Source organism: Dendrobium catenatum, unplaced genomic scaffold (assembly GCF_001605985.2).
Source record: "Dendrobium catenatum unplaced genomic scaffold, ASM160598v2 fragScaff_scaffold_522, whole genome shotgun sequence".
Lineage (NCBI taxonomy): Eukaryota > Viridiplantae > Streptophyta > Magnoliopsida > Asparagales > Orchidaceae > Dendrobium > Dendrobium catenatum.
The window spans coordinates 367682-383581 of NW_021318984.1; the positions used below are offsets into that span (position 1 = coordinate 367682).

At 35.0% G+C, this 15900-nt stretch overlaps 1 protein-coding gene across 3 annotated transcripts in view; it reads left to right on the forward strand.

The window, feature by feature from the left end:
* The window catches only part of LOC110113623 (probable inactive protein kinase At3g63330), a 44178-nt gene that overhangs the window by 11458 nt on the left and 16820 nt on the right, over positions 1 to 15900 (forward strand). For all 3 annotated transcript variants that reach the window (XR_003700634.1, XR_003700633.1, XM_020846277.2), the window contains exons 4-7: positions 5139 to 5210; positions 7117 to 7200; positions 7425 to 7568; positions 13282 to 13363. Coding sequence is in view for 1 of the 3 variants with exons in the window: in XM_020846277.2 (XP_020701936.1) it covers positions 5139 to 5210; positions 7117 to 7200; positions 7425 to 7568; positions 13282 to 13363 (382 nt within the window). In the remaining 2 variants the exon portion in view is untranslated. The remainder of the gene's footprint in view (positions 1 to 5138; positions 5211 to 7116; positions 7201 to 7424; positions 7569 to 13281; positions 13364 to 15900) is intronic.

Here is a 15900-nt window from a genome sequence, read left to right on the forward strand (position 1 = left end):
TGGATTCATGCCAGGTAGGTCTACTATGGAAGCTATTCATTTATTGAGAGGTTTGATGGAGAAGTATAGATAGAATAAGAAAGATTTACATATGATTTTTATTGATTTAGAAAAAGCATATGATAAAGTTTCAAGAGAAGTGCTATGGAGAGTTCTACATAAGAAAGGGGTTAATAATTCTTATATTCAAGCCATTAAGGATATGAATGCATGAGCTGTTACTTGTGTTTAAACACAAGGTGGTTTGACCAAGTATTTTCCTATTTCAATTGGATTACATCATGGATCAGCCTTAAGCTCATATCTTTTTGCTTTAGTCGTGGATGTTTTCACTAGACATTTGCAAGAGCTTGTACCCTAGTGTATGCTTTTTGCTGTTTATATTCTTCTTGTTGATAAGACTAGAGAGGGAGTTGAAGGTAAACTTGAATTACGGTGGTCAACCTTAGAGTCTAAAGGCTTTCGTTTGAGTAGATCTAAAACTAAATATATGGATTGTAATTTTAGTAATAATAGATCTAGTGGGGGATTTTTGATTTTGGGCGATCAAGTAATTGATAAGAGCACACGTTATACATATCTTAGGTCTATTGTTCAGAATGATGGTGAAATAGATGGGGATATTATTAGTGGAATTCAATTTGGATGGTTGAAGTGGAAAAATGCATCGAGCTTGTTATGTGATAGAAAAGTTCCTCTCAAACTTAAGGGAAAATTCTATAAGATGGTAGTGAGACCTATAATGCTTTATGGTGCAGAATGTTGGCCATTTAAAGAGAAGCATAATATTAAGTTAATTGTTGCGGAGATGAGGATGCTCAGGTGGATGAGTGGCTTTACTCTTAAAGACAGGATACGAAATGAGCAAATACGTGAAAACGTTGGAGTAGCTCTAGTGGAAGATAAGATTAGAGAGAGTTACCTAGATGGTTTGGTCACATAAAATGGCGGCCTTCCGATGACCTGGTTAGGAAAGTAGATGTATTAGATTTGACTTATATTAAGAAAGGTAGAGGTAGAGCTCAAAAGTCCTGGTTAGAAAATATTAGAAATGATATTTTTTTATTAGATTTAGATGAGAATTTGACTCTTAACAAAACACAATGGAGAAAAAAGATTCATGTAGCTGACCCCACATAAAATTGATTCACACTTAATGAGTTGAGAAATTAAATTGATCTTCTTAAAAAAATTGGGATTATAATGGACAAATCTAATAAGCGTATGGATCTTTTTGATCATTTACTCAATAATTTTATTGTAAAATAATCTTACAAGAGGATCGAATTTTCATCTAAAATAATTACACTGCTTTTGTGGAGGATAATATTTAGCTTTTGGTTATCATCTATTTAGACCTTTGAAATATCTTCAATTGGAGACAGTAGGGCTATCAAATGGGATACCCAAGTCCATTTAAAACCAATTTAATTGAGCCTTGCAAATGGCATTACATTGTGCTAGTCCTAAACCTGATTTTTAAAATGCTTTGAATATTTTCCTATCAATTCTTTTTTAGGCCCATTTACCATATGATATTTTTAATCCCTGTCGACCACTAACCACCAATCCACTACCTGCGATCTCGTAACCTCCCCCACTCACGTAACTCCCTCATATGGCAGTAGACAAAGCCGAACTCTCTCCCTCTCGTTCTCTATTTGCCGCACGTAAGAACGACCCGAAGGACCGCTCCATCTTAACTTCTCTAGCCGCATGCAAGAATCATCTAAGGAGCTACATGCAAGAATAATTAACGACAAAAGATTCCCTCCATAATTAATTTCAAACAAATTTGTCATTTTAAATGATTCAAAAAAAATTATGTGTCGTTTCAATTAATTTAAAAAATATATAAAAAATAAAAAGAAAAAATAAATGCAAAATAAACTATTCTTGGTATTGAACATGTGTACCTCATAAAATCTCTAGAGCTAGTTGTTAACCTGACATTGAAATTTTTTTTGGATATTGTGAAAGGGAAACTAAAGGTTGAGGATGAACCAATTGAGTTTAAACTTGGCTCATGTATTTTGAACATAACACAGAACTCTAAATTAGAAACTAGACTTGGTTTCTCTCCAATAACAAATTCCACAAGCACCAGTCAAATCCCTAGCTCTAAAACCTTATACAATCGAAGAAACCTTAGCTAGATTTTTATCACTCCTTGTTGCATATAGTGCTGAAGAGATTTCAAACCATATTACTAGAGGACGATCTTCTAGTGAAAGCATGATTGATAACTTGGAACATGATTTTGATTTGGACGGTCAGTCACTTGAAAAATGTCAAAATTTTAAAAAGAAAATAACCTACTTCTGTAAAATTGACAACTTGGAGAAAGGCCTATCACCTTTCACACTTAAGAATTTTGTACAAGAGCACCTTGGAATACCATGCTTAGATATTATCTCCCTTCTATATCGCATGAGTTTTGTACTAGAGGGTTCATCCTACTAGAAGAGAGACACCAAACTGACAGGTTGATGGCTTTTTTTTTTTTTTTGAGAGAATACATCATTGTTTCTTTGATGGGAAGACCTTGGATAATTGATGATGCTTGCTTTGGAATAGTAGAAAGGGTTATGCCAAAATATTAGAGTATGAGACCAATGAAATAGTGAATTGGTACCATTGGATGACTTATTGATTTGATTTATTACATCAAGTAATCTAGGTCTTATGGACACACCACTTGGAGCTATGTAGAATGAAACTTGTAATTGACATTAAGAAGATTTCACAAACAAGGAAGAATTTAAATAATTAATAGGGGTGCCTTATCGATTCATCTCATAAAAGAGTACCAAATAATTTTAATAACTTTAAATGGATGTGCCTTCTGTTTTTCCATTCATATTTGGAAGATCAAATCTAAATTGCTAAATTTGATGAAAACAAGGGATGCCTAATCACACTTGGAACTACTTTTGCATGTGCTCTTATATTTACGCTAAACTTTTAAATATGAGCTATGAGAATACTTCGCGGATTCGCTAAACGTGTTTAAACACCCCTATGATAATTGTGTTGACATGAAATTTAATGGGGAGAGCTATTTAATTTTTAAAATGCCCTTAAAATTCTAAAGTCATTCATTCAAAACCTAAAATCAACTCCTACTAGGAGTTTAAATGCTTAAAATGAATTTGATCATCGAAAAACTTAATACCAAAATTCATCCATGCTCTGCAACTGATTGGCGAGGATGATGAATTTAAGAATAACTTCAGCTCACGAAGAGCAGATGTCTTGTTGAATGTATTACCACAATTCATTCTCAATTGATTTCTCACTAATAGGGATGTGACACGTGCTCTCTGACTGGATGGTTTTGCTGCTAAATGACAACTATATTATGGTCACGGCCTAAGCTCATATGTTCCCTAATGGTTAAAAATCCATTGAGTGATGAATTATAGGGTGAACTTGATAAGATATAAACTCTTTGTCAGTTAAGATTGACTTAAATTCACTCTTTTAGACAAACATCTATTGTAGGTTAATAAGGTACCCTTGGATGACGCAACACATGGCCGTTAATAAAGATCTTATTGTCAGGTTGGGTCGACTACCTACTATGACTAAGTAGACTAAGAACCATGGCAGCCCGGGATGATAGAACCATGGGATCTTGACGGGGCCCATCATTATTTCCCCATCACCCACTTTAAGTATATGGTGATAGATTTCAAGTCATAAACTCTAAAATTCAAAATCAAATTCAAACTTTAAAATCATTGTTGTTATACGCTAGGTTATTATTGTGACATATTTAACGATTAACCTTAGTTGAAAGTCCTCTCTTTTTATTGGGAGGGGTAATTAATCAGTGGGGCTTGCGCCTATGAGAAACCAAAACTCAACTCATAAAGTCCTCACAAAATGAGGGCGAAATTTCTTGGTAGTATCTTATCTAAAATCTAATTTGTCTTCTGAAAATTTACCTTGGAGCTTAAACTCGTCAAAACTCTCCTTTTTAAATTAAAGAGGCGCGGAGGGTCTTTAGTGCGAATTTTTGGAGCCCACAATGCCTTATAGATAAAAAGCTTTGATTTAATATGAGCTAAGCATACATTGGCGATGTCCTCACCTGGCCACCTAGTGCTCTAAAATACATTGTTGGTTGGAGATGGCCATTCGGAGTTTTTGGAGATGGCTATCAAATTATGAACTAATTTTTATTTATAAATAGGCTTATGAGCTGCCTGAAGTGCATGTTTGGGTCAACCCTTTATAACCATTCCCATTTAACCAGTCCCATTATAGTTTTTAAAGGATATGACTTACTAAGTAGCTTGGCCCTATGAGAGTTTCCCTGTAAATTTTATTGGCATGCAATTTCTTTGTACGTGGGATATTTCATTGATGGAGTAGGTATTATTTTGATTCGATATTAAAAATGTTATTTTTGAGACCATCCCAAGTTAGTAGAACCCTCTAGCCATTTAATCCCGTCATAGGAAGAAAAAAATCAAAGTGCAGCATTATCAATCTACTATATATATTACTTCATCACCATTAGCCTTAACCCAATTAGTTGGCATCACAAATCTCTTTCTCTATTCATCTCAAAGCTACCATAGATTCAGTTAGTGAAATTCAAAGTTTTGTGAATCCTCATTTAATTAATATTTTTTTAAGTGTAAAATGTATAAATGATTTTCTTTATTAATTTTGTTTGTGAGAGGGATTTAATCTTTTATAGAAGGGATGGTTTTGTTGCATAACCTATTTTACTAACGAGAATGCCAGCAAGGCTTTGACCTATTTGGAAAATTTGAATGATTACAAGTTACTGTAATTTGAATAAATTCATCAGAACTTATTGAACTTAGAGTTCAGCATGATTTGTTGAGTCAAATACCACGATATAAATGAAGGTTCCATGACAAGTAGATATCAATTACCAGTTCCAGAGAACCATATTCATCCCGTGTCTCTTAAATTCATGAAGACGTTTTTACTTTTTTATTTTTTATTTTTTATTTTTTATGAGCCAATGCCATTAAAACTATTTTTAATATGTGGCATTATTTTTTTTTTTAAATTAATATTTGCAATTGCTTTTTAATTTAATATATTTAGTGTGATGGCCCATTGCTGATTGTTGTTATGTACCTTGCTTTCATTAGGCGCATAATTGACTTCGGAAGTGCAATGGACGACTTTACTTTGAAGCATCTTTATGGATCTGGACCAACAAGGTGCTATTAATTTCTAAAAAGAGTGGTGTAGTTGAGAGCCTTCTCTGTGCTTGTAGTTACTTTTATTTGGCTAGTTTATCTAGTTTTTTTTTTTTTAAAACTCTTGTCCCATGTACGCATGAGTAATTGCAATTAGGAGTGTAAATAAGCCAATTGAACTTGCTTAACCCTTGGTTTAAGCTTAACTAATTGATCAATCTTGAACTTAGTTGAATATTTTAGCTGGTCCATGAGCCGAGTGCTCATCTTCTTTTAAAAGAGAGAATATGAATGAAAGAGAGAAGATGAATACAAATCCAAGTAGTTGTAGCAATGGCACCATGAAAAAAAAAAGAGAAATTACATGAGAAAGAACAATAAATTATTAAAGAGATAGAATGAGAAATTAGGAGAGGGATGGGAACTATTGTTTTTAAAGATTTTTTATTTAAATTGAACTCATGAATTTTAATATTTTAAATATATTCTTTATAAAATTTTCGAATGAGCCAATGAGTTGAGCCCATGCTAACTCGAATTTGGCTTGTTGGTGTCTAGCTCAACATATGAGCCATTTGTCTGCCAAGCTTTTATTGAATAACTCAATTACAATCCTAGTTGCAATAATGTTTATTTAAGCTTTTGAATAGTAGTATGCTAACAACTATAAATGAAGTTGATTTATTAGGAGGCAGGGTTTGTGACACAGTGAAGTGAGGGAGCCTGTAAGGCATGTAGATGCGAGTAGGTGGTGATGTGGAGGAGCAAGGTGTGAGCACAAAATGTGGTTTGCGATGTGCATTTGTTTAGTGTGTGGAGGCATTGTAGACACTGGTAGTAGATGACGGTTTATGCATTGGTCGGGACCTGCGAGATGCATGTTGAAACTGTGAATAATATCACATGTGGTGTGATTGTTTGTTATAGGAGTAGCAATTAAGAATTGGGGTCTTGACAATTCTCACACATGTTGTGATTTGCTAGCATTATCTACGAGGGCGAGGCATGCTATGACAATGGGAGTTGGGCAATATCAATGATGAACACGAGAAGTTTAAGTCCAATGATGGTAGACAAACGGTGCAGAAAATGCATTAGGGACGATCATGTTGTTGTAGGAGGTGAGTTGTTGTTGGAGGCGAGTTAATTTCTTAGACTTGTAATTTTGGACATGTTTTATGACACCGCTTAAATAGACTATTTCATTCAGTAAAACTCAATAATTTGCTTTCTCAATACGAAGCTGCAACCTATTATATAGACTTGCCTTATAAAGCTTCCCTGATAATTTATCAAGTATCAAAGAAATGAATCATGTGTCTTTATTACATATGAATATAAAATATTTAAATATAGTCAAAATTAAAAGGACAAGTCTTTTAGATAATCTTCACAAAAATTTGTCCTGCATCGTTAGTCCTGGAATTCTTCACACCATCTTCATTCTCAATTTTTAGTTAGCTTAACCTATAAACAATATTTTTTTATTGTATCTTTTCAAAATATGCACTAGTGTAAGGCTTTTGGCAAACCCTTTCTGCTTTTGTCTCTCCACGGAAAGGTACTTCGCGTATGGAGCTTTTAAAGGACACGATAAATGAGAAACTTACTTGTACATCAAAATACATGTTCATATTGTTCTCAAGCCTTCTATAACTATGGACATCTTATACATTTACATTAGATGGTTCTTCTGAAGTTGCCAGTCCTGGAGGGAAAGATTAATCTCCAAGCTTTCAGATTTCCAGTGGTAAAGTCCAGCCTGAAATTTTTCTTCTATTTGCATGCCTTGAAAAATGCCAAACTCTCATGACATAACAACGAAAAAGGCTCATATTGCTCTTCATAGCTTATTTAGTGATTCTGGTTCTTATGGTCCCTTGTTCCCCTTTTATGTGGATTCTCTGATATTTGTTTGTGATGTCAGGTCAGAGCAGACTTTTGAGTACACTCCTCCAGAAGCACTTCTTAATGCTAGCTGGTTTCAGGGACCAAGCAGCGTTAGATTGAAGTTTGTCCTTGATCTTTGCTCTGAGTTTCTGCATCCAATTATGTTTTACTTTCTTAATGGCAGCATTGTTCACTTTCCAAATTAGTGCATTCTGCTGTATGAACATAACTGGAAAGTTGTATGATAAAATGACATTAATGGAGCGTATGATTCTTGTTTTTGTATTGCAATTATGAAACTTCTGTTTCCTCACGTGAGTAATTATGAGGCCCTTTCTATGGCAGATATGATATGTGGAGTGTGGGAGTTATTATGCTGGAGCTGATACTTGGATCCCCTCATGTTTTCCAGATTTCTGATAGGACCCGTGCTTTACTTGATCAGCATCTTGAAGGCTGGAGTGAACCAACAAAGGAACTAGCTTACAAGTAAAGAAAACTCCAGGGCATATTCATTTGCAAGCACACATGGTTATTTTGGCACAGTACTGAAACTGTGAAATATTAATAGCCCACACAATAACGTTCATTTTTGTATGTATTTTTGTTGTTCTTCAGGTCGTTATACTTCTAGAAATTATGGAATTTTTTTTCCGAATTTTCTCATAGCATTTGTGTTGACCTCGGAATAAAATTAACAAAAAAGGGAGATTAACAAAAAAAGGGAGAAATGAAAATACCTGCTCAAATTTATCGAGTCATCCGCAAATCCCGCAAGAAATCCCGGCGAATCGCTGTGCATTCGGCACCGCTCGCGTCAAAACTTTCGCAAAACCTGTATCTTGCCTCGATCGAGTGTTCGCATATGTTGTTATATAACAAGCGAATGAAGCCTTGCTTTTCTTTTTTCCACGTCTCCATCGATCGGAACTCCCACATCCGACTAGACTCAATCACTGCTCCCTTTTCCTCCTCCCATCACCTCTGTCGCAAGCTTCATCAAGCAGCCGCAAGCCTTAGCCAAATCAAACCCATACCTGTGCTGATCGAATCCACAGAGCCTCCACCGAACCCGGCCCGTCCTCCTCCAAACATCCAGGTCACACCAAACCTCCAACAGAAATCTCCAACCTCATCTCTTGCCCTAGCTGAAATCCCTCTCAACTGCTACATTGCCTGACCTCCCTTCTTCCCTTTCTTTTCTCGCCTCCTCCAATGGTGTCCCTTTCTTGTTAGACCGGAAGTTACGACATTTTGATAGGAAATAACGACGGGAGCCCGCTTGCTATGAAGGTAATTTCTCCATTCGACGCGCTTTTGTTGCCAATTCCTATGAACGACAAATAGGAGGAAATGGAGGATTGATTTGCTTTATTATTATTATTTTTATTTATTGATTATAATTGATTTCTTTAATTATAATTAATTATTAGTTATAGTTAATTATAATAATTTATACTTAAATATCATTAATTATAATTAATAATTAATTATAGTTGATTATAATAAATTATCGTTAATTATAATTAATTATCATTAATTATAGTTAATTATAATTAACTAATTAATTATGATTAATTATTTAAGTATAATTAATTTTTTTTAAATTATGATCAGATATAATTAATAGTAAAAAAAAGATGCAAACATCTTCCCCTTGCCTCTATCCATGTGTCAACTCCATTGACGTCCTTCCACATAGGTATAAAATTTCTAACTTAAAAATTTCACTCTCGACGCTTGCGGCGAGCCGGTAAGCCTCCCTATGCGCTCACGTAGCATAGGAAGAGGGAAACCAGTGCGACGCTTACGACGAGGTGGGTAATCCCCGGAGCGCTCATGTAGCATGAGGGGGATGAAAAATAAGTATCCATACATGGGAAAATCACTGTGCTCTTTTTAACAAGTGCTCGAGACCTTAAACGCTCATTTAGTGTCGCGGGGATTGAAGAAAACATAGCCGTATTGTCACCCGACATCTACCTGAAGCACTCATGTAGCGTGGAGGGGAAGGCCGCCTCTTCGTTTTTCTCGTAAACAGGGGAGACGTCGGTGTCGGTAGGCTGACTAAATCTGGACTTAAGATGTAAGGAATTGAGACTTGAACTTGCAAAAATTAATAGGGACATGCTTTAGAACTCAAGTGACTAATTGAAATTTGCATCTAATTGAAATGAGAACTTAATTTGAATAAATATAGAAAACTTGAAAATGAACAGTATGCAACTCAAACTCAAACAAATTATAATGAAGCTATGATTTGCAAAGTGACAAGCTCTAACTTAAGTGCAAATGAATAAAAATGAGGTTTGTGGTGGACAAGAGATTTGCAAACACTACTTACAAGTGGTAATGAAATTGTAAACAACATAATCAAATCTTATGACATGATATGATGCTCTTAATGGATAACACAACTTGCTTGCAAAGAGGAATCAATAAGAGCTTTACCTATACACTATGGAGTATGGTCTCTTTTAGTGACAACAAAAGATCTACTACACATACAACATTCCACTTACAAGCGACTATAGGAAACTTGTGAATGTTCGTGGACGACTTTAAACGACAACGAAGATCAATGAACTCACATCATTTGGACAATTCCAAGCAATTCACAAACAAGTGCAAGTTGTAGTGTGATCCTTTCACAATCAATGCAAGTTGCATAAAGCGATAACAATTTCACTTACAAGTCATACAACGGCATAATAAAAGGCATATGGTGTATATAACAGGTTGCTTGTGAGTGATAACTGAGATATGCAATGAATGCAATGGTGTCCATATGGTTGACCTCAACTTACAAGTCAATGAACACACAACATGTAAGCAAAAGACAACACACCTATGACACATGTGAAGTCCTACGAATCGTTGTAGGAGATTGACCTGGAGATTGACCTCACATACAACATCTAGCCTACAAATAGAAGGGAAAGTTTGTAGTGACTATCGGGAAAATACAACAGATGCAACTTATCTTACAATCTACATCAGCACACAAATGAATATATCAACTTGCCTGCAAGCGGCAAAATCTCTTACATATGTATATGGTACAAAACATGATTAATGTTAACATTTACTGACGACAATGTAAGGTATATCATATGCATGGTAGTATGTTTAGTATGTACATATAAGTGACGGTCAACAGGTTATGGATGTAACAATGCCCCTACAATCAATTACAATAACCAGCAAAATACGTTGATATGCCGCAAGAAGAAAAGATAATATGCATCAAATATAGTTCCTACAGGCCATTACAGGAGACCCGTTATGCTCTCCACAAGCAAAATGCAAGAGAACAACAACAATTATTTTAGGAACAAATGCCTCACATAGCTTTCATAGACGGTCTGATGTATTTCCAACCGTTGTAGTTATCAGCTCAGGGGGGTGGCCCCTGATTTTGACAAATAGGGCGTACGTAAGAACACAGTCATCTAAGTTTGAAATGATTTATTCTTTATTTAAGTCAACAATAGAAAATGATGACGATGGCATAATTAGGGAGTTGCCTATTGATTCCTATACGAGTTCTGGCAAGAGAAAGTTAGATCAAATCATTATGGAGTGAGTGAATCTCAATTCAACTAGGTTCTGAACATTGAGTTGGATAAGATTATTGAGGCTTGCAAGTTTCTTGATAAACAGTGGTCGTGCATCCAACATGCCTTCTACGTACAAGTATTGAAATACTACAATAAATGCAAACTTCTACAAGTCATCGTAGAAGACCCGTTAAATATCCAAAATGCCCTAGCACATGCACCATAACATGTATGCACATAGGTACAAAGAAGGGCAAGTGCAATCATAAAACCCGCATGGGCCCGGACGAGCGTGTTATTGGAACACACGTGACGTTTAAGGATGTTGTGCGGGCCAATAAATTTGAATTCGATCCTCCTAACAAAATAAATCTGAGTTGACAATGTTCAACAAATAATTATAAAATGCCCCCATAAACTCGTATGGGTCCCGACGAGCGTGTTATTGGAACACACAACGTTTAGGGATGCTATGTGGGCCAATAAATTTTAATATGATCCTCCTAAGCAGATAAATAGGAGTTGACAAGGTTTAGAAAATAATTATTATAAAATGTCCCCACCAGCATGGGCCCAGTTGAGCGTATTATAGATACACACATGACGTCTAGGGATGCTGCGCGGGTCAATAAATGAACGTAGTTTGAACCCAATCCTTCTATATGGATAGATAGAAGTCGACGCTGCTCAAATTATCAAACAAATATACGGTCAATGTGTCGACCAGAATATCTATTTTATATGTTCATATAAGGCCTTCAACAAAGACAATTCATTAACAAAAACATAAAGCCTACGAAATCCGATCTTTTGTCGGAAAGTAAACAGAGTCGATAAGGTTTAATTTACAAATGCAAATGACCCCATCCACCCCGATGATGGTTGTGTTGAATGTAGATCTTAACCGGAGGGGTTAATTTCAAATACTCAAAATAACACCCCGATGATGACCGTGTTGAATGTATATCTCAACCGAAGGGATTAACTCCAACCAATTCAAATGCCCTCAAACTTTCACAAAATATAAATATTTTCAAATGACCCCACTTACCCCGATGATGGTCGCGTTGAATGCTTATCTCAACCAGAGGGGTCAATTCCGAACATTCCAAAATTCCACCCAAATTCCCAAAATCCAAAATGTTTAAAATTAAAATTCAACCCATCAAGTGCTTAAAGCACAAAATCCATCAATCCTCCACAACAGTTTGCCGAGGTGGACAAATTAAAGTTTACTTCAGCTCACATAGGGCTAATGCCTAGTCGAAAATATCACTAGGATTTATTCTCAAACAATCTCTTACTAGTAAGGACGTGGTATGTGTCCTCTAACCAGCGATTTTTTCACCAAATGACACCGCAGGATAAATAGTTATGACACGTGGCCCTCTGAACCAAGTGGTTTTGCCGTCAAATGACATCATGAGATAACGGTTATGACCATAGCCAATACGTTCCTTAGTGACATCAAATCCTTGAGATATGAATCAATAGGATATAATTGATAAGGCACAAAGCCCTCTGTTAGCTAAGTTGGATTCAAAATTTCCCCCTTAAACAAACATCTCACCTAGGTTTACAAGGTGCCCTTGGATGACGCAACCCATGGTTGCCCACAAGGATCATTCTGTTAGGTTGGGTCGACTATCTCATCTGATTAAGTAAACCAGGGACCACAATGGCCTGGGACGACAAAATCGTGGTATCTTAATCGGGCTTATCATCCATTCCTCCACCATCTGCTTAAAGTGTAAGATGGTGAAATTTTCAATTTTAAATATTCAATCTCCAATATTCAACATATGCTGCTACTATATGCCAGATAATACATATCCCTACGTATCTGATTGATGACTAGCCTTAATCGAAAGTTCTCTCTCGTTACCGGGAGGGGTAATTAACTATAGGGGCTTGCATCTATAGGAAACCAGAACTCAGATCATAACGTCCTTGCAAAATGATGGCGAAATCTCTGGGTAGTCTTATCTACAAACCCATATGCCTTCCAAAATTTATCCCGGAACTTAATTCTGTTAAAACTCTCCCAAAGAAAGTAAGTGGGGGAGGTCGGGGCCGAATTTTTGGAGCCCACAATTTGTACTTTCTTCATCTTTGTAATCAAATATATATGATTGCAATTATTCTTTCTTGCTTTCTATCCTAGATCTTCCTTTCAAAAAGCCAATTTTATGTTAGAAAAGATAGAAGAATGACTGAAGATATTAGGTTAAGCTGTAGATTTTTTTTTATCTTTTTTGTTATATGCTTCCATTGAGTACTTACAAATGAGAAAAAGTCAAGGAATACTTATTCTTTACATGAATTCTGTTTTACTGTTGCTAAGTTAATGTGATGTTCCAGTTTTGTTTTAAACATTCATCATTCAATTTTTATGTGAGCGTATTTTGAAACAGTAAGGCTTTATGTTGGACTACTACCAAGTAACTTATAGGCATAAAGACAATGTGTCAAGTTTACTTTCTGTCTTCCATTTTCACCTGATGACTGCTGAACCTAATACTATATTCTAATCATTTAGTGGTAAAAGTTGCGATTCCTGAAATTACCTGTAAATTGTTATTATTAGTTTATTACTAGATAAAAATCTTGATTAACTTCTGGTTTGTCTATTGTAATACTAGATTGAGATCATACATGGAGATGTGCATTTTAGTTCCTGGAATTTCCCCTCATAGTCACCAAAGAAATGGAATTAAAGACCATGTAAGTCTTTTTTTTTTTTTGAGTTTATTTCTTTTTTCAATTTAAGTTCCCTTTTCGTAATTTCTTTGACTATCAATATTTTATTTGTTGATAAGTTACTTGGAGATTTGCAGGTTTATAAGCTCATAAAATATTGTTAATTTTTTAAGCTTTCTACGGTTTGAGATTATCTTATCTTATTTATGTTCCTGCCTTTTAAGTTTCTTTAGAATATTATGTGTCTGCTTACCTCTCCCTCTCTCTCTCTCTCTCCCCCCCCTCTCTCTCTCTCTTTCTCTTGCGTCTCTCTAACTCACTTTTTTTTCTTACTTTAATCATTTTACTCATTCTTAATAATCATAGCTTTAGAATTATCATGCTTATAGGCTTTGCCCCATTTGTATCAACTTCTCCATGATAAAGGTTTGGCTAGCCAAGGATTAGGAATTTGCCTTTAATTTTCTTAATAAAAGGTTGAGCTAGCCAATTCTCCTGTATCAAGAGTCAGAAATTCATTTTCATTTATCTTTTCTTGATTAAAGTTGGGCTGGTCAATTCTCTGGTATTAGGAATCATTTGTTCTTGCGCGGGTTATCAAATTCAATCCACTTAACTCACATGGTATGACCTTTCATAAATTCTTAATTTTATTCTTATTATTTTAATCATTTTCATTTATTAGCATTGACATAAATATTTAATCATTTCATAATGATGGCACATGTAAAAAAATATTCATTTATGTATTATATGTTATTTCGTAGTATTATATTTTCAATTAATGTGGATTAACTTGAAATCATATAAATTAATTAACATATAACATGTAGAAATACATAATATGTATTAATCTCTTTAATGCTCTTGAATGTTTTAACATGCTCATCATCCAAGAATTTCTACAAATACACTCATATGCGATGATTGTTGCTCAATGAAATAAAAAAATCGCAAACTTAAATTTCAGGATTTATTTGACTATTGTATTATAAGTTGAATATCTCACCGAATAAATTAGGTCCTCATAATGATTTTTTTTTCTCTTTCTAAAGTCTCCATTTTTTGTAAACACCCTTGTCTTTTCTCTCTCTTCATTTTTTTTCCTAACTTATGGAAGGTGGCAAAGAAGAAGAGCCTATCCTAGAATTAATTCATCCTTTATTACAATGCAAATGGAAACATAAATCAAGTGTTTGAAATAGAATCGTTCATATCCTTTGTCAAAGATACCTTGACTTTAGTGCTCTATATTAAAAACATAGTTGAACTTGAGATGATCAAAAGCACCTTATACCAACAAAGAAGAATTTTGCATGATATGATTATCCTACCAAAACACTCAACATTTTAATACTTTCACCTGACTGTCAATAAGAATATGTTCAAGATATCGAGGGTGAGTCTCCTTCAACTCAGGGAGAATGACAAAGATAGAGATCAGTAGCGGAGCCAGTAAATTTATGTAGGAGGGCCTAAATTATTATTTTTTTTATTTTCCCTCAACTTTTTACATTCAATCTTGTTACCGACATAGGCAATTCTAATTTTTTTTTTTCAAATTATTCTTTAAGAAGGTAGAATATTAAATATAAAAAATAAGCAACTTACAGTTTATAACGCCTACTCCTAATATTCTGAAAGAGTTGAATGATTACTTCATTATCATTACTATCTAAAATATCTTTCTCAATATAAACAAGTAACTTATCATTCAGCCATTGATCTCCAATTTTATTTCACAACCTACATTTTATCTGCCGGTCATGAAATTTTTTCTGCTATCCTGAAAGTATATATCATCTCTTATGTGTGGCATTCATTGTCACTTATGCTTTTAAGATCGTTTATGAGGCTCGTTACTCGCTTCCATCATAAAACGATCAGATTGAAGTTTGTAGAAACCCACACTTTGAAATAAAAACAAAATATGAGAGAAGGATTTTTAGCTTTGATCCCATCATTTTCTTCTTTACAACAAAATATCCTTTTTCTTTCAAAAAAAATTTTTTAGAGGGGAGGAGGCACGTGCCCCTCCCTCCGCCAATGATAGAGATAGAGGGTTATTTCTATTAAGGAAAAAATAACTTTATACTCACTTTTCTCTTATTTTTTTTAGGGCTAGTTTAGTAGTTAGTATGTTTTAGTCCTTAGGCTCTTTCCTATAAATACCTAATTCTTATGTGGGGAGGTGATTTTTTTTAGGGGGCGTTTGAGAACTTTCATTTCAGGTTTTTTGAAATAGGGAAGGAGTTCCCTTCACTTCGGGGTGGATTTTCCCATATCAATGAGAGGATAGGAAGAAGGGAATCATAGTGGGTTGGTCCAAGATCTTGCCAAGATTGGTTTGCCGTTTTTCTAGTCTTCTTTGTTCTGTTTGAGCTGCTGTCCGGCGATTACAGGCCCAATAAAGAGGTCGACGTGCATTTCCACTGGTTCCAGATGCTCCAAATAGATTCCAGCCATTGGCAGTTGCATTCTGGTGGATTTGCGCAAGAATCATGTTCCATCTCAGGTCACTGGAACAATTCCAGGTGAGATTTCTTGTATTGTTTGTCCAA